The sequence below is a fragment of the Oncorhynchus nerka genome, linkage group LG22, assembly GCF_034236695.1.
Source record: "Oncorhynchus nerka isolate Pitt River linkage group LG22, Oner_Uvic_2.0, whole genome shotgun sequence".
NCBI lineage: Eukaryota > Metazoa > Chordata > Actinopteri > Salmoniformes > Salmonidae > Oncorhynchus > Oncorhynchus nerka.
The window spans coordinates 5720174-5743340 of NC_088417.1; the positions used below are offsets into that span (position 1 = coordinate 5720174).

The 23167-nt window shown below is 48.0% G+C and overlaps 1 protein-coding gene across 1 annotated transcript in view; it reads left to right on the forward strand.

The window, feature by feature from the left end:
* LOC115122742 (transient receptor potential cation channel subfamily A member 1-like) overlaps nucleotides 1-23167 on the forward strand; it is a 93290-nt gene that overhangs the window by 19624 nt on the left and 50499 nt on the right. The window contains 4 exon segments of the mRNA XM_065006873.1: nucleotides 4690-4797; nucleotides 6549-6657; nucleotides 7704-7849; nucleotides 18769-18905. Coding sequence (XP_064862945.1) covers nucleotides 4690-4797; nucleotides 6549-6657; nucleotides 7704-7849; nucleotides 18769-18905 — 500 coding nt within the window.

Genomic DNA, 23167 nt, shown 5'->3' on the forward strand with positions numbered 1-23167 from the left:
CCCCCCCACCAAACTACCTGCCCATACCTCCCCACCAAACTACCTGCCCATACCTCCCCACCAAACTACCTGCCCATACCTCCCCACCAAACTACCTGCCAATACTCAGCCCACCAAACTACCTGCCCTTACCTCCCCCACCAAACTACCTGCGCTTACCAGCCCCACCAAACTACCTGCCCTTACCAGCTCCACCAAACTACCTGCCCTTACCTCCCCACCAAACTACCTGCCCATAACTCCCTCACCAAACTGCCTGCCCATACTTCCCCCACCAAACTACCTGCCCATACCTCCCCCACCAAACTACCTGCCCATACTTCCCCACCAAACTACCTGCCCATACCTCCCCCACCAAACTACCTGCCAATACCAGCTCCACCAAACTACCTGCCCATACCTCCCCACCAAACTACCTGCCCTTACCTCCCCCACCAAACTACCTGCTTACCTCCCCCACCAAACTACCTGCGCTTACCTCCCCCACCAAACTACCTGCCCATTCCTCCCCACCAAACTACCTGCCCATACCTCCCCACCAAACTACCTGCCCATACCTCCCCCACCAAACTACCTGCCCATTCCTCCCCACCAAACTACCTGCCCATACCTCCCCACCAAACTACCTGCGCAATACCAGCCCCACCAAACTACCTGCCCATTCCTCCCCACCAAACTACCTGCCCATACCTCCCCCACCAAACTACCTGCCCATACCTCCCCATCAAACTACCTGCCCATACCTCCCCCACCAAACTACCTGCCCATACCTCCCCCACCAAACCACCTGCCCATACCTCCCCCACCAAACTACCTGCGCTTACCAGCCCCACCAAACTACCTGCCCATTCCTCCCCCACCAAACTACCTGCCCATACCTCCTCACCAAACCACCTGCCCATACCTCCCCCACCAAACTACCTGCCCATACCTCCCCCAACAAACTACCTGCCCATTCCTCCCCCATCAAACTACCTGCCCATACCTCCCTACCAAACTACCTGCCCATACCTCCCCCACCAAACCACCTGCCCTTACCTCCCCCACCAAACCACCTGCCCTTACCTCCCCCACCAAACCACCTGCCCTTACCAGCCCCACCAAACTACCTGCCCATACCTTCCCCACCAAACTACCTGCCCATACCTCCCCCACCAACTCCTCCAACACCCCCTACTGCCTTACCATGGTTTTTCATTTACATCCTTGTCCTAAACCAGCAGTGTCAAACTCATTTAGCCGCGGGGTCACATTCGGTATTCAACATTGACCGGAGGGCTACACTGATTTAAAAAATATATTTCCTCGACATCAGAAAAATATACAAAATAGTGCAGTTTTGTTATCTGTGATTATTTTTATTATATTTTACTAGATCGTTTTTATTTTACCAGGGAAGTTGACTGAGAACACATTCTCATTTACATGAACGACCTGGTAAGAGTTACAGGGGAAAAGAGAGGGGGGGGGGTGTATGAGCCAATTGGAAGATCGTGATTATTAGCATACTGGACACAGTCAACAAACTGAATGTAATAGATCTTAATTAAGATCTAACCAAACACGACAATTCAATTCACACAGTAAAATGATTTTAGTAAATTTTAAGCATTTTCATCTGTCTTCACATTGCCCCATGGTGTACGTGCGCTTAATGTCCCGCACAGGGGAAAGCCATGGATAAGGTGTGTTTGACTCATATGGTCGGCCATCAAGTGGTCAGCCATCATATGGTCAGCCATCGTATGGTCAGCCATCATATAGTCAGCCAACATATAGTCAGCCATCATATAGTCAGCCATCATATAGTCAGCCATCGTATTGTCAGCCATCATTTAATAAGCCATCATATAGTCAGCCATCATATGGTCAGTCAACATATTGTCAGCTCTCATATGGTCAGCCATCATATTGTCAGCCATCATATGGTCAGCCATCATATGGTCAGCCAACATATGGTCAGCCATCATATGGTCAGCCATCATATGGTCAGCCATCATATAGTCAGCCATCATATAGTCAGCCATCGTATTGTCAGCCATCATTTAATAAGCCATCATATAGTCAGCCATCATATGGTCAGTCAACATATGGTCAGCCATCATATGGTCAGCCATCATATCGACAGCCATCATACGGTCAGCCAACATATGGTCAGCCATCATATAGTCAGCCATCATATGGTCAGCCATCATATGGTCAGCCATCATATGATCAGCCAACATATGGTCAGCCATCATACGGTCAGCCGTCATACGGTCAGCCAACATATGGTCAGCCATCATATTGTCAGCCATCATATGGTCAGCCATCATATAGTCAGCCATCATATAGTCAGCCATCATATGGTCAGCCATCATATGGTCAGCCATCATATTGTCAGCCATCATATTGTCAGCTCTCATATTGTCAGCCATCATATGATCAGCCATCATACGGTCAGCCATCATACGGTCAGCCATCATATGGTCAGCAATCATGTTGTCAGCTCTCATATAGTCAGCCATCATATGATCAGCCATCATACGGTCAGCCATCATATGGTCAGCCATCATATGGTCAGCCATCATATGGTCAGCCATCATATTGTCAGCCATCATATTGTCAGCTCTCATATAGTCAGCCATCATATGATCAGCCATCATACGGTCAGCCATCATATGGTCAGCCATCATATGGTCAGCCATCATACGGTCAGCCATCATATGGTCAGCCATCATATTGTCAGCCATCATATTGTCAGCTCTCATATGATCAGCCAACATATGGTCAGCCATCGTATGGTCAGCCATCATATTGACAGCCATCATATGGTCAGCCATCAAGTGGTCAGCCATCATATAGTCAGCTCTCATATTGTCAGCTCTCATATGGTCAGCCATCGTATGGTCAGCCATCATATTGACAGCCATCATATGGTCAGCCATCATATGGTCAGCTCTCATATTGTCAGCCATCATTTTGTCAGCTCTCATATGGTCAGCCATCATATGGTCAGCTCTCATACGGTCAGCCATCATATGGTCAGCTCTCATACGGTCAGCCATCATATGGTCAGCCATCATATGGTCAGCCATCATATGGTCAGCTCTCATACGGTCAGCCATCATATGGTCAGCCATCAGATGGTCAGCCATCATATGGTCAGCTCTCATACGGTCAGCCATCATATGGTCAGCCATCATATGGTCAGCCATCATATTGACAGCCATTATATGGTCAGCTCTCATACGGTCAGCCATCAGATGGTCAGCCATCAGATGGTCAGCTCTCATATGGTCAGCCATCATATGGTCAGCCATCATATGGTCAGCCATCATATGGTCAGCTCTCATACGGTCAGCCATCATATGGTCAGCCATCATATGGTCAGCCATCATATGGTCAGCCATCATATGGTCAGCTCTCATACGGTCAGCCATCATATGGTCAGCCATCAGATGGTCAGCCATCATATGGTCAGCCATCATATGGTCAGCTCTCATACGGTCAGCCATCATATGGTCAGCCATCAGATGGTCAGCCATCATATGGTCAGCTCTCATACGGTCAGCCATCATATGGTCAGCCATCATATGGTCAGCCATCATATTGACAGCCATTATATGGTCAGCTCTCATACGGTCAGCCATCAGATGGTCAGCCATCAGATGGTCAGCTCTCATATGGTCAGCCATCATATGGTCAGCCATCATATGGTCAGCTCTCATACGGTCAGCCATCATATGGTCAGCCATCAGATGGTCAGCCATCATATGGTCAGCTCTCATACGGTCAGCCATCATATGGTCAGCCATCATATGGTCAGCCATCATATTGACAGCCATCATATTGACAGCCATCATATGGTCAGCTCTCATACGGTCAGCCATCATATTGACAGCCATCATATGGTCAGCTCTCATACGGTCAGCCATCAGATGGTCAGCCATCAGATGGTCAGCTCTCATATTGTCAGCCATCATTTTGTCAGCTCTCATATGGTCAGCCATCCAGACAATGTCACACATGGTGATTCAGTCATCACTGGGCTGGCGTCAGCAACTCGCCAGGCGCAACTATCACCTTCTATCATTCCCATATCAAATCACCCATGGGCCAGATTGCACCCCTTTGGGGGCTGGATCCTATGTATTCACACCCCTGTCTTAAACAAAAGCTGAAGCTGAGTGTGTGGACCATTTTTGAGGGTACGAGGTATCTGGTAACCCAGAGCTAACGGACAATGGATCAAGACATGTGAATAGATATGGATGGATGGATGTAATCGATTAGGTCACCCTGGATAGAGACACGTGGGGTAAGAAAGAGCATCTGGCGAGTTCGTGGGTCACTCTAGTGGGTAAGAGGCATCTGGTAACCCAAGGTTGTGCCAGAGTAAGGGATGATAGATATGGCTTACAAAACAGAATCTGGTCACCCAAAGCCAAGCTTGGTGATGAAGGTTAATGAGGCTGAGCCTCCCCTGACTCTAGGACCTTGTCAGCATTTCTACTGTCTGTTCTGGGGGTTAGAATACTAGCGGTCCCTGTGTCCCTGTGTCAAGGAGTAGAACGAGACATAGAGAGGTATCACAGAATGTTGTTGTTTCCCCAGCTGCTGTTAGTGAACAAATACCATTTCATGAATTCATTCATATCACATAAGGTTTCATTATTAATGTTAATGTGTGTGTGTTGTTTCTCCCAGCTCCTGTTGTCTCACTATAAGACAGAGTCTAACCTAGAAGGAGGTCTTGGCAACACTCCTGTCATGTTAGCCTGCTCCATCAATAATACTGAGGCGCTCTCTATACTGGTGAGAGGATCTCTCTCTCTCTCTCTCTCCCTCCTTCTCTCCCTCTCCATCTCCCTCTCCCTCCCTTCTTCTCCCTCCCTCCCTCCCTCCCTCCCTCCCTCCCTCCCTCTCCCTCTATGTGCATTATAAAGCATTGTACATACTTCACTGAAAGTGCTATCGAATCGGGTAACATAGGCTTGTACTGTATACATTATGTCTGTAAGTGTATACAGTACACGTACATAGCCAGGTGTACAATTAATGTCAAATAATACTCAATTATCCTGTTTTTATGAGAGAATGTACACAAAATGTGTATAATGTTTATAACCAAGAGTTAGAAATAACGCACACAGCTTCCAGTCTCTCCTAGAATTTAGAATGACCCACTGTTATTAACTGTCTGCTCTGTGTCAATGACCCACTGTTATTAACTGTCTGCTCTGTGTCAATGACCCACTGTTATTAACTGTCTGCTCTGTGTCAATGACCCACTGTTATTAACTGCCTGCTCTGTGTCAATGACCCACTGTTATTAACTGCCTGCTCTGTGTCAATGACCCACTGTTATTAACTGCCTGCTCTGTGTCAATGACCCACTGTTATTAACTGCCTGCTCTGTGTCAATGACCCACTGTTATTAACTGCCTGCTCTGTGTCAATGACCCACTGTTATTAACTGCCTGCTCTGTGTCAATGACCCACTGTTATTAACTGCCTGCTCTGTGTCAATGACCCACTGTTATTAACTGCCTTTCTGTGTCAATGACCCACTGTTATTAACTGCCTGCTCTGTGTCAATGACCCACTGTTATTAACTGCCTGCTCTGTGTCAATGACCCACTGTTATTAACTGCCTGCTCTGTGTCAATGACCCACTTTATTAACTGCCTGCTCTGTGTCAATGACCCACTGTTATTAACTGCCTGCTCTGTGTCAATGACCCACTGTTATTAACTGTCTGCTCTGTGTCAATGACCCACTGTTATTAACTGCCTGCTCTGTGTCAATGACCCACTGTTATTAACTGCCTGCTCTGTGTCAATGACCCACTGTTATTAACTGCCTGCTCTGTGTCAATGACCCACTGTTATTAACTGCCTGCTCTGTGTCAATGACCCACTGTTATTAACTGCCTGCTCTGTGTCAATGACCCACTGTTATTAACTGCCTGCTCTGTGTCAATGACCCACTGTTATTAACTGCCTGCTCTGTGTCAATGACCCACTGTTATTAACTGCCTGCTCTGTGTCAATGACCCACTGTTATTAACTGCCTGCTCTGTGTCAATGACCCACTGTTATTAACTGCCTGCTCTGTGTCAATGACCCACTGTTATTAACTGCCTGCTCTGTGTCAATGACCCACTGTTATTAACTGTCTGCTCTGTGTCAATGACCCACTGTTATTAACTGTCTGCTCTGTGTCAATGACCCACTGTTATTAACTGTCTGCTCTGTGTCAATGACCCACTGTTATTAACTGCCTGCTCTGTGTCAATGACCCACTGTTATTAACTGTCTGCTCTGTGTCAATGACCCACTGTTATTAACTGCCTGCTCTGTGTCAATGACCCACTGTTATTAACTGCCTGCTCTGTGTCAATGACCCACTGTTATTAACTGCCTGCTCTGTGTCAATGACCCACTGTTATTAACTGCCTGCTCTGTGTCAATGACCCACTGTTATTAACTGTCTGCTCTGTGTCAATGCTTTATGAAAAACTCCTGATGACTCTGTCCGCCTGTGTCCTATTCCCTGCACTGTAGCTGAGCCATGGGGCGCGGCTCTCCAGTCAGAACAAACTGGGCCACTATGCTATCCATGCAGCTGCCTTCGCAGGCTCAAAGAAAGCCATGGATGTCATCCTAAAGGCTGGTAATGGCATTATTGATGAGGAGATAATAAAGGATTGCATTTGTATAGGATGCTACACTTGTCCATTGGTGTAAAAAAACACTTTACTATTGTAAGTTTCCACCTCATTCATTACTAGCCTGGTCAGAGATCTGTTTGTGTTTTTATCAATTTCAATGCTGTCCTTGTCAATTCAAACATGTTAGCATGATAGCATGTTAGCATAATAGCATGTTAGCATGATAGCATGTTAGCATGATAGCACAAACAGGCTAATACTCAGGCTAATCCCTTACCAATGTTACCATCTTTGTCAAAATCAAATCAAATCCAATTTTATTGGTGTACAGCTTATTATTGGTTGATTCTGATACTTTCTTATTGGAAAATCTGACCAAATTTTTCTACAAGTTTCCAAGTCGGAAATTTCTCTTGGAAGAACTTTGAAAGTTCTCTTTGAAAGTTCTCTACATAGTGGCCATTTTGTGTCAACATACAGGATCTTTGTTACTGACACACAGGAGCCATTTTGTGTCAATATACAGGATCTTTGTTACTGATATACCGGAGCCATTTGGTGCCTAAATGTTCATCTAGGGAGCCACACAAACCAGAGACCTCAGCACAGACACACTGTTTACCTAACCTGGGAGGTCTGCAGCTGAGTCATACATAACAGGACGTGTTTAGTACAACAGCAAAATATTTGTGAAGCTCCTGTCGTTGTCAGTTTTGGACCAAATGGGAATTGACATTCTTTAGACCAGGCCTAGCCAGATCTCCACAGATGGCAGGACTAAGGGGAAATTACACAGTGTAATTACACATTACACTGTGAAACCAAACACAACAACCTTTTGAGTTATTAATTTGAACAGAATATACCATAATGCTTCAGAGATTCAACTCAATACATCTGTCCACTTAGGTCTCAATAGTCCTTATTCAAGGAAAGGAGATGAGGAAAGGAAACCACTTTAGATGATGAGCCCTCTGCATGTAGCATCCTGTCCAGGGGGGTGTACTTGTACATAATTCTGCCTGTGTGTTTTTTTTTTTTTTTCCAGGAGAGGAGATGGGTCATTCCATAGAGGAACACATTAATTTCCTGGATAAGTCATACAGTAGTCCACTTCACCTGGCGGTCAGGGGAGGGAACATGGACATCATCGAGTTCTGCATCCACAAAGGAGCCAAGATCGACCAACAACAGGTACATTAGGATGGGGTGGCAGGTAGCCTAGTGGCTAGAGTGTAGAGGTGGTAGGGTAGCCTAGTGGTTAGAGTGTAGAGGTGGTAGGTAGCCTAGTGGTTAGAGTGTAGAGGTGGCAGGGTAGCCTAGTGGTTAGAGTGTAGAGGTGGCAGGTAGCCTAGTGGTTAGAGTGTAGGGGTGGCAGGTAGCCTAGTGGTTAGAGTGTAGAGGTGGCAGGTAGCCTAGTGGTTAGAGTGTAGAGGTGGTAGGTAGCCTAGTGGTTAGAGTGTAGAGGTGGTAGGTAGCCTAGTGGTTAGAGGGTAGAGGTGGTAGGGTAGCCTAGTGGTTAGAGTGTAGAGGTGGTAGGGTAGCCTAGTGGTTAGAGTGTAGAGGAGGCAGGTAGCCTAGTGGTTAGAGTGTAGAGGTGGTAGGGTAGCCTAGTGGTTAGAGTGTAGAGGTGGCAGGGTAGCCTAGCGGTTAGAGTGTAGAGGTGGCAGGTAGCCTAGTGGTTAGAGTGTAGAGGTGGCAGGGTAGCCTAGTGGCTAGAGTGTAGACTGTGGTAGGTAGCCTAGTGGCTAGAGTGTAGAGGTGGCAGGTAGCCTAGTGGTTAGAGTGTAGAGGTGACAGGTAGCCTAGTGGTTAGAGTGTAGAGGAGGTAGGTAGCCTAGTGGTTAGAGTGTAGAGGAGGTAGGTAGCCTAGTGGTTAGAGTGTAGAGGTGGTAGGGTAGCCTAGTGGCTAGAGTGTAGAGGTGGTAGGGTAGCCTAGTGGTTAGAGTGTAGAGGTGACAGGTAGCCTAGTGGTTAGAGTGTAGAGGTGGTAGGGTAGCCTAGTGGCTAGAGTGTAGAGGTGGTAGGGTAGCCTAGTGGTTAGAGAGTAGAGGTGGCAGGTAGCCTAGTGGCTAGAGTGTAGAGGTGGTAGGTAGCCTAGTGGCTAGAGTGTAGAGGTGGCAGGTAGCCTAGTGGTTAGAGTGTAGAGGTGGTAGGGTAGCCTAGTGGCTAGAGTGTAGAGGTGGTAGGGTAGCCTAGTGGTTAGAGAGTAGAGGTGGTAGGTAGCCTAGTGGTTAGAGTGTAGGGGTGGCAGGTAGCCTAGTGGTTAGAGTGTAGAGGTGGCAGGTAGCCTAGTGGTTAGAGTGTAGAGGTGGCAGGTAGACTAGTGGCTAGAGTGTAGAGGTGGCAGGTAGCCTAGTGGTTAGAGTGTAGGGGCGGCAGGGTAGCCTAGTGGTTAGAGAGTAGAGGTGGCCTAGTGGTTAGAGTGTAGAGGTGGTAGGTAGCCTAGTGGCTATAGTGTAGAGGTGGCAGGTAGCCTAGTGGCTAGAGTGTAGAGGTGGTAGGTAGCCTAGTGGCTAGAGTGTAGAGGTGGCAGGTAGCCTAGTGGTTAGAGTGTAGGGGCGGCAGGGTAGCCTAGTGGTTAGAGAGTAGAGGTGGCCTAGTGGTTAGAGTGTAGAGGTGGTAGGTAGCCTAGTGGTTAGAGTGTAGAGGTGGCAGGTAGCCTAGTGGTTAGAGTGTAGAGGTGGCAGGTAGCCTAGTGGCTAGAGTGTAGAGGTGGCAGGTAGCCTAGTGGTTAGAGTGTAGAGGTGGCAGGTAGCCTAGTGGTTAGAGTGTAGAGGTGGCAGGTAGCCTAGTGGTTAGAGTGTAGAGGTGGCAGGTAGCCTAGTGGTTAGAGTGTAGAGGTGGTAGGGTAGCCTAGTGGTTAGAGTGTAGGGGTGGCAGGGTAGCCTAGTGGTTAGAGTGTAGAGGTGGCAGGTAGACTAGTGGTTAGAGTGTAGAGGTGGCAGGTAGCCTAGTGGTTAGAGTGTAGAGGTGGTAGGTAGCCTAGTGGTTAGAGTGTAGAGGTGGTAGGTAGCCTAGTGGTTAGAGTGTAGAGGTGGCAGGTAGCCTAGTGGTTAGAGTGTAGAGGTGGCAGGTAGCCTAGTGGTTAGAGTGTAGAGGTGGTAGGGTAGCCTAGTGGTTAGAGTGTAGGGGCGGCAGGGTAGCCTAGTGGTTAGAGTGTAGAGGTGGCAGGTAGACTAGTGGTTAGAGTGTAGAGGTGGTAGGTTGCCTAGTGGTTAGAGTGTAGAGGTGGTATGTAGCCTAGTGGTTAGAGTGTAGAGGTGGCAGGTAGCCTAGTGGTTAGAGTGTAGAGGTGGCAGGTAGCCTAGTGGTTAGAGTGTAGAGGTGGCAGGTAGCCTAGTGGCTAGAGTGTAGAGGTGGCAGGTAGCCTAGTGGTTAGAGTGTAGAGGTGGCAGGTAGCCTAGTGGTTAGAGAGTATAGGAGGCAGGTAGCCTAGTGGCTAGAGTGTAGAGGTGGCAGGTAGCCTAGTGGTTAGAGTGTAGAGGTGGCAGGTAGCCTAGTGGTTAGAGGGTAGAGGAGGCAGGTAGCCTAGTGGTTAGAGTGTAGAGGAGGCAGGGTAGCCTAGTGGTTAGAGTGTAGAGGTGGCAGGTAGCCTAGTGGTTAGAGTGTAGAGGTGGCAGGTAGCCTAGTGGCTAGAGTGTAGAGGTGGCAGGTAGCCTAGTGGCTAGAGTGTAGAGGTGGTAGGTAGCCTAGTGGTTAGAGTGTAGAGGTGGCAGGTAGCCTAGTGGTTAGAGTGGAGGGGTGGCAGGTAGCCTAGTGGTTAGAGTGTAGAGGTGGCAGGTAGCCTAGTGGTTAGAATGTAGAGGAGGCAGGTAGCCTAGTGGTTAGAGTGTAGGGGTGGCAGGTAGCCTAGTGGTTAGAGTGTAGAGGAGGCAGGTAGCCTAGTGGTTAGAGTGTAGGGGTGGCAGGTAGCCTAGTGGTTAGAGGGTAGAGGAGGCAGGTAGCCTAGTGGTTAGAGTGTAGAGGAGGCAGGGTAGCCTAGTGGCTAGAGTGTAGAGGCGGCAGGTAGCCTAGTGGTTAGAGGAGGAAGGTAGCCTGGTGGTTAGAGGCAGGTAGCCTAGTGGTTAGAGAGTAGAGGAGGCAGGTAGCCTAGTGGTTAGAGTGTAGAGGTGGCAGGTAGCCTAGTGGCTAGAGTGTAGAGGTGGCAGGTAGCCTAGTGGGTAGAGTGTAGAGGTGGCAGGTAGCCTAGTGGCTAGAGTGTAGAGGTGGCAGGTAGCCTAGTGGTTAGAGTGTAGAGGAGGCAGGTAGCCTAGTGGTTAGAGTGTAGAGGTGGCAGGTAGCCTAGTGGTTAGAGTGTAGAGGAGGCAGGTAGCCTAGTGGTTAGAGTGTAGAGGTGGCAGGTAGCCTAGTGGTTAGAGTGTAGAGGTGGCAGGTAGCCTAGTGGTTAGAGAGTAGAGGTGGCAGGTAGCCTAGTAGTTAAAATGTAGAGGTGGCAGGTAGCCTAGTGGTTAGAGTGTAGAGGTGGCAGGTAGCCTAGTGGTTAGAGTGTAGAGGTGGCAGGTAGCCTAGTGGCTAGAGTGTAGAGGTGGTAGGTAGCCTAGTGGTTAGAGTGTAGAGGTGGCAGGTAGCCTAGTGGTTAGAGTGGAGGGGTGGCAGGTAGCCTAGTGGTTAGAGTGTAGAGGTGGCAGGTAGCCTAGTGCTTAGAATGTAGAGGAGGCAGGTAGCCTAGTGGTTAGAGTGTAGGGGTGGCAGGTAGCATAGTGGTTAGAGTGTAGAGGAGGCAGGTAGCCTAGTGGTTAGAGTGTAGGAGTGGCAGGTAGCCTAGTGGTTAGAGAGTATAGGAGGCAGGTAGCCTAGTGGTTAGAGTGGAGGGGTGGCAGGTAGCCTAGTGGTTAGAGTGTAGAGGTGGCAGGTAGCCTAGTGGTTAGAATGTAGAGGAGGCAGGTAGCCTAGTGGTTAGAGTGTAGGGGTGGCAGGTAGCCTAGTGGTTAGAGAGTATAGGAAGCAGGTAGCCTAGTGGTTAGAGGAGGAAGGTAGCCTGGTGGTTAGAGGCAGGTAGCCTAGTGGTTAGAGAGTAGAGGAGGCAGGTAGCCTAGTGGTTAGAGAGTAGAGGAGGCAGGTAGCCTAGTGGTTAGAGTGTAGAGGTGGTAGGGTAGCCTAGTGGTTAGAGAGTAGAGGAGGCAGGTCGCCTAGTGGTTAGAGTGTAGAGGTGGCAGGTAGCCTAGTGGTTAGAGTGTTGGGCCAGTAACCAGCAGGTAGTCTAGTGGTTAGAGCGTTGGGCCAGTAACCAGCAGGTAGCCTAGTGGTTAGAGCGGTGGACTAGTAACTAGTAACCAGCAGGTAGTCTAGTGGTTAGAGCGCTGGACCAGTAACCAGCAGGTAGCCTAGTGGTTAGAGCGTTGGACTAGTAACCAGTAGGTAGCCTAGTGGTTAGAGCGTTGGACTAGTAACCAGTAGGTAGCCTAGTGGTTAGAGCGTTGGACTAGTAACCAGTAGGTAGCCTAGTGGTTAGAGCATTGGACTAGTAACCAGTAGGTAGCCTAGTGGTTAGAGCATTGGACTAGTAACCAGTAGGTAGCCTAGTGGTTAGAGCGTTGGACTAGTAACCAGTAGGTAGCCTAGTGGTTAGAGCATTGGACTAGTAACCAGTAGGTAGCCTAGTGGTTAGAGCATTGGACTAGTAACCAGCAGGTAGCCTAGTGGTTAGAGCATTGGACTAGTAACCAGCAGGTAGCCTAGTGGTTAGAGCATTGGACTAGTAACCAGCAGGTAGCCTAGTGGTTAGAGCATTGGACTAGTAACCAGTAGGTAGCCTAGTGGTTAGAGCATTGGACTAGTAACCAGCAGGTAGCCTAGTGGTTAGAGCGTTGTACTAGTAACCAGTAGGTAGCCTAGTGGTTAGAGCATTGGACTAGTAACCAGCAGGTAGCCTAGTGGGTAGAGCGTTGGACTAGTAACCAGCAGGTAGCCTAGTGGGTAGAGCGTTGGACTAGTAACCAGTAGGTAGCCAGTGGTTAGAGCATTGGGTAACCAGTAGGTAGTAGTGGTTAGAGCGTTGGACTAGTAACCAGTAGGTAGCCTAGTGGTTAGAGCGTTGGACTAGTAACCAGCAGGTAGCCTAGTGGTTAGAGCGTTGGACTAGTAACCAGCAGGTAGCCTAGTGGTTAGAGCATTGGACTAGTAACCAGCAGGTAGCCTAGTGGTTAGAGCATTGGACTAGTAACCAGCAGGTAGCCTAGTGGTTAGAGCATTGGACTAGTAACCAGCAGGTAGCCTAGTGGTTAGAGCGTTGGACTAGTAACCAGTAGGTAGCCTAGTGGTTAGAGCATTGGACTAGTAACCAGCAGGTAGCCTAGTGGTTAGAGTGTAGAGGTGGCAGGTAGCCTAGTGGTTAGAGTGTAGGGGTGGCAGGTAGCCTAGTGGTTAGAGCGTTGGACTAGTAACCAGCAGGTAGCCTAGTGGTTAGAGCGTTGGACTAGTAACCAGCAGGTAGCCTAGTGGTTATAGTGTAGAGCTGGCAGGGTAGACTAGTGGTTAGAGCGTTGGACTAGTAACCAGCAGGTAGCCTAGTGGTTAGAGCGTTGGACTAGTAACCAGCAGGTAGCCTAGTGGTTAGAGCATTGGACTAGTAACCAGCAGGTAGCCTAGTGGTTAGAGCATTGGACTAGTAACCAGCAGGTAGCCTAGTGGTTAGAGCGTTGGACTAGTAACCAGTAGGTAGCCTAGTGGTTAGAGCGTTGGACTAGTAACCAGCAGGTAACCTAGTGGTTGGACCAGTAACCAGCAGGTAGCCTAGTGGTTAGAGTGTTGGACTAGTAACCAGCAGGTAGCCTAGTGGTTGGACCAGTAACCAGCAGGTAGCCTAGTGGTTAGAGTGTTGGACTAGTAACCAGCAGGTAGCCTAGTGGTTAGAGTGTTGGACTAGTAACCAGCAGGTAGCCTAGTGGTTGGACCAGTAACCAGCAGGTAGCCTAGTGGTTAGAGTGTTGGACTAGTAACCAGCAGGTAGCCTAGTGGTTAGAGCGTTGGACTAGTAACCAGTAGGTAGCCTAGTGGTTAGAGCGTTGGACTAGTAACCAGTAGGTAGCCTAGTGGTTAGAGCATTGGACTAGTAACCAGCAGGTAGCCTAGTGGTTAGAGCATTGGACTAGTAACCAGCAGGTAGCCTAGTGGTTAGAGCGTTGGACTAGTAACCAGTAGGTAGCCTAGTGGTTAGAGTAGGTAGCCTAGTGGTTAGAGCATTGGACTAGTAACCAGTAGGTAGCCTAGTGGTTAGAGCATTGGACTAGTAACCAGTAGGTAGCCTAGTGGTTAGAGCGTTGGACTAGTAACCAGTAGGTAGCCTAGTGGTTAGAGCATTGGACTAGTAACCAGTAGGTAGCCTAGTGGTTAGAGCATTGGACTAGTAACCAGCAGGTAGCCTAGTGGTTAGAGCATTGGACTAGTAACCAGCAGGTAGCCTAGTGGTTAGAGCATTGGACTAGTAACCAGCAGGTAGCCTAGTGGTTAGAGCATTGGACTAGTAACCAGTAGGTAGCCTAGTGGTTAGAGCATTGGACTAGTAACCAGCAGGTAGCCTAGTGGTTAGAGCGTTGGACTAGTAACCAGTAGGTAGCCTAGTGGTTAGAGCATTGGACTAGTAACCAGCAGGTAGCCTAGTGGGTAGAGCGTTGGACTAGTAACCAGCAGGTAGCCTAGTGGGTAGAGCGTTGGACTAGTAACCAGTAGGTAGCCTAGTGGTTAGAGCGTTGGACTAGTAACCAGTAGGTAGCCTAGTGGTTAGAGCATTGGACTAGTAACCAGTAGGTAGCCTAGTGGTTAGAGCGTTGGACTAGTAACCAGCAGGTAGCCTAGTGGTTAGAGCGTTGGACTAGTAACCAGCAGGTAGCCTAGTGGTTAGAGCATTGGACTAGTAACCAGCAGGTAGCCTAGTGGTGAGAGCATTGGACTAGTAACCAGTAGGTAGCCTAGTGGTTAGAGCATTGTACTAGTAACCAGTAGGTAGCCTAGTGGTTAGAGCATTGGACTAGTAACCAGCAGGTAGCCTAGTGGTTAGAGCGTTGGACTAGTAACCAGTAGGTAGCCTAGTGGTTAGAGCATTGGACTAGTAACCAGCAGGTAGCATAGTGGTTAGAGTGTAGAGGTGGCAGGTAGCCTAGTGGTTAGAGTGTAGGGGTGGCAGGTAGCCTAGTGGTTAGAGCGTTGGACTAGTAACCAGCAGGTAGCCTAGTGGTTAGAGCGTTGGACTAGTAACCAGCAGGTAGCCTAGTGGATATAGTGTAGAGCTGGCAGGGTAGACTAGTGGTTAGAGCGTTGGACTAGTAACCAGCAGGTAGCCTAGTGGTTAGAGCGTTGGACTAGTAACCAGCAGGTAGCCTAGTGGTTAGAGCATTGGACTAGTAACCAGCAGGTAGCCTAGTGGTTAGAGCATTGGACTAGTAACCAGCAGGTAGCCTAGTGGTTAGAGCGTTGGACTAGTAACCAGTAGGTAGCCTAGTGGTTAGAGCGTTGGACTAGTAACCAGCAGGTAGCCTAGTGGTTGGACCAGTAACCAGCAGGTAGCCTAGTGGTTAGAGTGTTGGACTAGTAACCAGCAGGTAGCCTAGTGGTTGGACCAGTAACCAGCAGGTAGCCTAGTGGTTAGAGTGTTGGACTAGTAACCAGCAGGTAGCCTAGTGGTTAGAGTGTTGGACTAGTAACCAGCAGGTAGCCTAGTGGTTGGACCAGTAACCAGCAGGTAGCCTAGTGGTTAGAGTGTTGGACTAGTAACCAGCAGGTAGCCTAGTGGTTAGAGCGTTGGACTAGTAACCAGTAGGTAGCCTAGTGGTTAGAGCATTGGTTAGGTAGCCTAGTGGTTAGAGCATTGGACTAGTAACCAGTAGGTAGCCTAGTGGTTAGAGCATTGGACTAGTAACCAGCAGGTAGCCTAGTGGTTAGAGCATTGGACTAGTAACCAGCAGGTAGCCTAGTGGTTAGAGCATTGGACTAGTAACCAGCAGGTAGCCTAGTGGTTAGAGCGGTGGACTAGTAACCAGTAGGTAGCCTAGTGGTTAGAGCGTTGGACTAGTAACCAGCAGGTAGCCTAGTGGTTAGAGCATTGGACTAGTAACCAGCAGGTAGCCTAGTGGTTAGAGCATTGGACTAGTAACCAGCAGGTAGCCTAGTGGTTAGAGCGGTGGACTAGTAACCAGCAGGTAGCCTAGTGGTTAGAGCGTTGGACTAGTAACCAGTAGGTAGCCTAGTGGTTAGAGCGTTGGACTAGTAACCAGCAGGTAGCCTAGTGGTTAGAGCGTTGGACTAGTAACCAGCAATGAAAGTTTGCAAGATCTAATCCCCGAGCTGACAAGGTAAAAGTCTGTTGTTCTGCCCCTGAACAAGGCAGTTAACCCACTGTTCCTAGGCCATCATTGAAAACAAGAATTTGTTCTTAACTGACTTGCCTAGTTAAATAAAGGTAAAATAAATAAAAAATAAAGACAGTGGTTGTTTCAGTCACCATTATTTGAATAAATATCGGCCTATTACAGCCACATTTCAGTCAGCCGAAATACAATAAATTATCAAAAAGTTACCGATTGTGATAATAATTCCACGTTTTGAACATTTAATTTAAATAGAATCGTATTTACACTAGGGGATGTTTTCTTTGCACACGTAGACCACTTTATAGGCAACGGATCTTCTTAGGATCTTCAAATGGCACCCTTTCACCTATATAGTGCACTACTTTTGAAGAGGGACTTATTAACCCTGGTGAATAAGTGCACTTTTAAGGGAATAGGGTGTCATTAAGGACTCACATCCAGATCAGATGTAGGACCAGAAGTCTAGAGAGTCCATACAGACAGAAATAGATAAGATAATAATAACTTCCACGTCCTGTGCTGACCTCCACTTCCTGTACTCTACTGACCTCCACTTCCTGTACTGTACTGACCTCCACTTCCTGTACTGTACTGACCTCCACTTCCTGTACTGTACTGACCTCCACTTCCTGTACTGTACTGACCTCCACTTCCTGTACTGTACTGACCTCCACTTCCTGTACTGTACTGACCTCAACTTCCTGTACTGTACTGACTCAACTCCTGTACTGTACTGACCTCAACTTCCTGTACTGTACTGACCTCCACTTCCTGTACTGTACTACTGACCTCCACTTCCTGTACTGTACTGACCTCCACTTCCTGTACTGTACGGACCTCCACTGTACTGACCTCCACTTCCTGTACTGTACCTCCACTTGACTGTACTCCACTTCCTGTACTGACCTCCACTTCCTGTACTGTACTGACCTCCACTTCCTGTACTGTACTGACCTCTACTTCCTGTACTGTACTGACCTCCACTTCAGGTACTGAACTGACCTCCACTTCCTGTACTGTACTGACCTCCACTTCCTGTAGTGTACGGACCTCCACTTCCTGTACTGTACGGAGCTCCACTTCCTGTGAACTGCTCTACTCCTGACTGACCTCCACTTCCTGTACTGTACTGACTGTCCTCCACTTCCTGTACTGTACTGACCTCCACTTCCACTTACTGACCTCCACTTTCTGTACTGTACTGACCTCCACTTCCTGTACTGTACGGACCTCCACTTCCTGTACTGTACGGACCTCCACTTCCTGTACTGTACTGACCTCCACTTCCTGTACTGTCCACTGACCTCCACTTCCTGTACTGTACTGTCCACTGACCTCCACTTCCTGTACTGTACTGAACTGACCTCCACTTCCTGTACTGTACTGACCTCCACTTCCTGTACTGTACGGACCTCCACTTCCTGTACTGAACTGACCTCCACTTCCTGTACTGTACTGACCTCCACTTCCTGTACTGTACGGACCTCCACTTCCTGTACTGTACTGACCTCCACTTCCTGTACTGTACTGACCTCCACTTCCTGTACTGTACGGACCTCCACTTCCTGTACTGTACTGACCTCCACTTCCTGTACTGTACTGACCTCCACTTCCTGTACTGACCTCAACTTCCTGTACTGTACGGACCTCCACTTCCTGTACTGTACTCCACTTCCTGTACTGACTTCCTGTACTGTACTGACTCAACTTCCTGTACTGTGCTTGTTTCCACTTCCTGTACTGTACTGACCTCACTTCCTGTACTGTCACTTCCTGTACTGTACTGACCTCCACTTCCTGTACTGTACTGACGGACCTCCACTTCCTGTACTGTACTGACCTCCACTTCCTGTACTGTACTGACCTCCACTTCCTGTACTGTACTGACCTCCACTTCCTGTACTGTACTGACCTCCACTTCCTGTACTGTACTGACCTCCACTTCCTGTAGTGTACGGACCTCCACTTCCTGTACTGTACGGACCTCCACTTCCTGTACTGAACTGAGCTCTACTTCCTGTACTGTACTGACCTCAACTTCCTGTACTGTACTGACCTCAACTTCCTGTACTGTACTGAACTCCACTTCCTGTACTGTACTGACCTCCACTTCCTGTACTGTACGGACCTCCACTTCCTGTACTGTACTGACCTCCACTTCCTGTACTGTGCGGACCTCCACTTCCTGTACTGTGCGGACCTCCACTTCCTGTACTGTACTGACCTCCACTTCCTGTACTGTACGGACCTCCACTTCCTGTACTGTACTGACCTCAACTTCCTGTACTGAACTGAGCTCTACTTCCTGTACTGTACTGACCTCAACTTCCTGTACTGTACTGACCTCAACTTCCTGTACTGTACTGACCTCCACTTCCTGTACTGTACGGACCTCCACTTCCTGTACTGTACGGACCTCCACTTCCTGTACTGTACGGACCTCCACTTCCTGTACTGAACTGAGCTCTACTTCCTGTACTGTTCTGTATGTGGTGTGGAGGTGAGGACGGTGACCTCTGCTCCTGCTATTCATGCATATCTCATTAAAATGCTTGTATTTTCCCCGTCTCTCTATGACATAAACTGTACATCCCACCGGAGATGCCTGTCTCTATTTGACTCTCTCTTCACTCTATGTCTATGAGATGTACTGTAGCGTGCATGGTTTCACATACACGAGTAGAAAAATGGAAAATAGGTCTGTGTTTTCTGAAATGTTTGTCACATTTCTGTGTCTGAAATTCCATGATACACAAAGCCAGTGTGTGTGTGTGTGTGTGTGTGTGTGTGTGTACTGTACTCCAGGTGGACCGGTCCACAGCTCTACATTTTGCCTGTTCCCAGGGAGCTACAGAGGCAGTTAAACTGATGCTGTCCTCCTACAGTAGACTGGACAGCATCATTAACCTGCCTGATGGAGCCTGCCAGACACCTCTACACAGGTGGGAGACTTTTCTTTCATTCATTTATTCCTTCATTCATCCATTTTAATGTTATTGTGTTGATATATTTATTAGACTCATTAAATGACCCATGATAACCAGACATCCAGACATTCTATTCCATTGTCAACAGAACCAAGCATTGCTCATAAAAAAATTAACGATGAATCACAGAATAATGGACTGTGACCTCACAACTAGCCTAATACCTATGTTCGTGCCCCAAAATGGCACCCTATTCCCTAATTTAGTGCACTACTTTTAAGTGTGCCATTTAGGACGCATTACCCTAGTTGTACCTCTTGTCCTTAGTCTTTATGACCAGTAACCACGGTAACTATCCAACTGCAGTGTGTGTGTGTGTGTGTGTGTGTGTGTATAGAGGGAAAATGACTCGGTAAACACCTGGTTAATACCCACATCATAACTACCGTCATAAAAGTGAATGATACGTAGAAAAAGGACAATGTGAAGAAAGTATGACTGGGTTTTTAATATTACTGATCATAAAAGATGTGCCTCAGTCTCACATCTCCTCTGTATCTAACAGCTATGTGTGTTGGCACAGGAAGCCACAGTAAGTACACTGGAAAGGGAACCGCTTTTTAAATATTTTTGCTGTTTTAGACTGTAAACTACCAATTATGAACCCGTTAAATCCAGTCTGAAAGTCAATGGAAAATCGAAACCCTCATTATCCTATTAACTTCATATCTACATTTGATCAATCTAATAAACTGGTCATTATGTAGAAAGATAATGAGTTAGAATGAACATCTCAATATTCAACCAGGCTAGTCACCTGTCCAATTCTAAAGATCAGTACAGAGCAAGGAAAGGAGATGAGTGGAGGAAGCCACTTCAAGGAAAGGAGATGAGTGGCGGAAGCCACTTCAAGGGAAGGAGGTGAGTGGAGGACGCCACTTCAAGGAAAGGAGATGAGTGGAGAAAGCCACTTCAAGGGAAGGAGGTGAGTGGAGGAATCCACTTCAAGGAAAGGAGATGAGTGGAGGAAGCCACTTCAAGGGAAGGAGATGAGTGGACGAAGCCACTTTAGACTATATAGGATATACCGAATCATTGGATACTCTGACCCCTGGGCTTCTGAACTTTGACCTTTAAAGCCTTGCCCATCTTCTGGACGACCCTGGGTTGTTTTGATCACGTGTAGACTGGGATGTTCCTCGGATAACAACATTGATGTATACACACTGTATGAATGTCTGAATGTAGGAACACGGAGACTGAGTTCATCATAGGGGATGTTCCTCGGATAACAACATTGATGTATACACACTGTATGAATGTCTGAATGTAAGAACACGGAGACTGAGTTCATCATAGGGGATGTTCCTCGGATAACAACATTGATGTATACACACTGTATGAATGTCTGAATGTAGGAACACGGAGACTGAGTTCATCATAGGGGATGTTGTTCCCACCGTGACTAGTAAAACCTTCCCAAACCAGAAACTGTGGATAGATGGCAGCATTCGCACAAAACTGAAAAGTGCGAACCACCGCAATTAACCACGGCAAGGTGACTGGGAATACGGTTGAATACAAACATTGTCGTTATTCCCTCCGTAAGACAATCAAACAGACAAAACGTCAGTACAGAGACAAAGTGGAGTCGGCTCAGACACGAGACGCATGTGGCAAGGTCTACAGACAATCACAGATTACAAAAGGGAAAACCAGCCACGTCGCGGATATCGACGTCTGGCTCGTCCTGCTTTGAAGATAACACAGTGCCATCGACGTTGCCCGCTCCCGAGGACCGTGGGTTCTCATTCTCTGTGGCCGATGTAAGACATTTAAGTGTGTTAAGTGTGTTAACCATCGCAAGGCTGCCGGCCCAGACGGCGTCTTCAGGGCATGCGCAGACCAGCTGGCTGGAGTGTTTACGGATAGATTTAATCTCTTTCTATCCCAGTCTACTGTCCCCGCTTGTTTCAAGATGTCCACCATTGTTCCTGTACCCAAGAAAGCAAAAGGTAACATCGCACTGCACACTGCCCCATCCCACCTGGACAAAAGGAATAGCTATGTAAGAATGCAGTTAATTGACTACAGCTCAGCCTTCAACACCATAGTACCCTCCAAGCTCATCATTAAGCTTGTGGCTCTGGGTCTGAACCTCGCCCTGTGCAACTGGGTCCTGGGCTTCCTGACGGGCCGACCCCAGGTGGTGAAGGTCGGAAACAACCCCCTCCACTTCACTGATCCTCAACACAGGGGCCCTTCAAGGGTGCGTGCTCAGCCCCCTCCTGTACTCCCTGTTCACCCATGACTGTGTGGCCACACACGCCTCCAACTCAGTCATCAAGTTTTGCAAAGGACACAACCATATTAGGCCTGATTACCAACAATGATGAGACGGCCTACAGGGAGGAGGTGAGGGCCCTGGGGGAGTGGTGTCGGGAAAATAACCTCTCCCTCAAAGTCAAAAAAACAAAGGAGCTGATTGTGGACTTAGCAGAGGGAGCACACCCCTATACACATTGGCAGCAGTGGAGAAGGTACGTCCAACCGGCTTCAAAATCACAGACCACATGACCATCCCTGGACATCTGGCTTCTTGACCTGTGGGATCGTCTGGGGGGAGGGATTTTCTGCCAAGTGGGTGGGCATATGCCCTTCCAGGCCCACCCGTGGCTGAACACCTGCCCAGTCAAGTGAAATCCATTAGATTGGGGCCTAATGAATTGATTTCAAATGACTCTGTAAAATCTTTTAAATTGTAGCATGTTGCGTTTCAATTTTTATTGAGTGCCTCTGGAAAGTATTCAGACCTCTTGACTTTTTCCAAATGTTGTTATGTTACAGCCTTATTCTAGAATGGATTAAATCATTTGTTTTCCTCATCAATCTACACACAATATCCCATAATGACAAAGCAAAAAGAGGTTTTTGACATTTCTGCAAATGTATAAATAAAAGAGATGGAAATATCACATTTACATAAGTGGTCAGACACTTTACTCGGGGGTTACAGCCTTGAGTTTCCTTGGGTATGACGCTACAAGATTGACACACCTGTATTTGGAGAGATTCTCCCATTCTTCTCTGCAGATCCTCTCACCTCTGTCAGGTTGGATGGGGTCCGTTGCTGCACAGCTATTTTCAGGTCTCTCCAGAGATATTCGATCGAGTTCAAGCTGGCCCACTCAAGGACATTCAGAGACTTGTTTCCAAAGCCACTCCTGTGTTGTCTTGGCTTTGTACTTAGGGTCGTTGTCACTTTTGGAAGGTGAACCTTCGCCTGAGTCTGAAGTCCTGAGTGCTCTGAAGCAGGTTTTCATCAAGGATCTCTCTCTACTTTGCTCGGTTCATCTTTGCCTCAATCCTGACAAGTCTCCCAGTCCCTGCCACTGAAAAACATTCCCACAGCATGATGCTGCCACCACCATGCTTCACCGTAGGGATGGTGCCAGGTTTCCTCCAGACGTGAAACTTGATATTCAGGCCAAAGAGTTGAATCTTGGTTTCATCAATTTCGTTTCTCATGGTCTGAGAGTTCTTTAGGTTCCTTTTTCAAACTCATAGTGGGCTGTCATGTGCCTTTTACTGAAGAGTGTTTTCATCTGGCCACTCTACCATAAAGTCCTGATTATTGGAGTGCTGCAGCGATGGTTGTCCTTCTGGAAGGTTCTCCCATCTCCACAGAGGAACTCTAGAGCTCTGTCAGAGTGTCTCCCTGTACTTTTCTCCGTTCAACTTTTCCTCGATCCTGGTTAGTTTCCCAGTCCCTGCTACTGAAAAACATCCCCACAGCATGATGCTGCCACCACCATGCATCACCGTAGGGATGGTGCCAGGTTTCCTCCAGACGTGATGCTTGGCATTCAGGCCAAAGAGTTCAATCTTGGTTTCATCAGGCCAGAAACCTTTTGGCAAACTCCAAGCGGGCTGTCATGTGCCTTTTACTGAGGAGTGGCTTCCGTCTGGCCACTCTACCATAAAGTCCTGATTGGTGGAGTACTGCAGAGACCTTCTGGAAGGTTCTCCCATCTCCACAGAGGAACTCTATAGCTCTGTAAGAGTGACCATCGGGTTCTTGGTCACCTCCCTGACCAAGGCCCTTCTCCTATTGCTCAGTTTTGCCGGGTGGCCAGCTCTAGGAAGAGTATTGGTTGTTCCAAACGTCTTCCATTTAAGAATGATGGAGGCTAATGTGTTCTTGGGGACCTTCGGTGGTGCTGAAATGATTTGGTACCTTTCCTCAGATCTGTGCCACGACACAATCATGTCTCGGA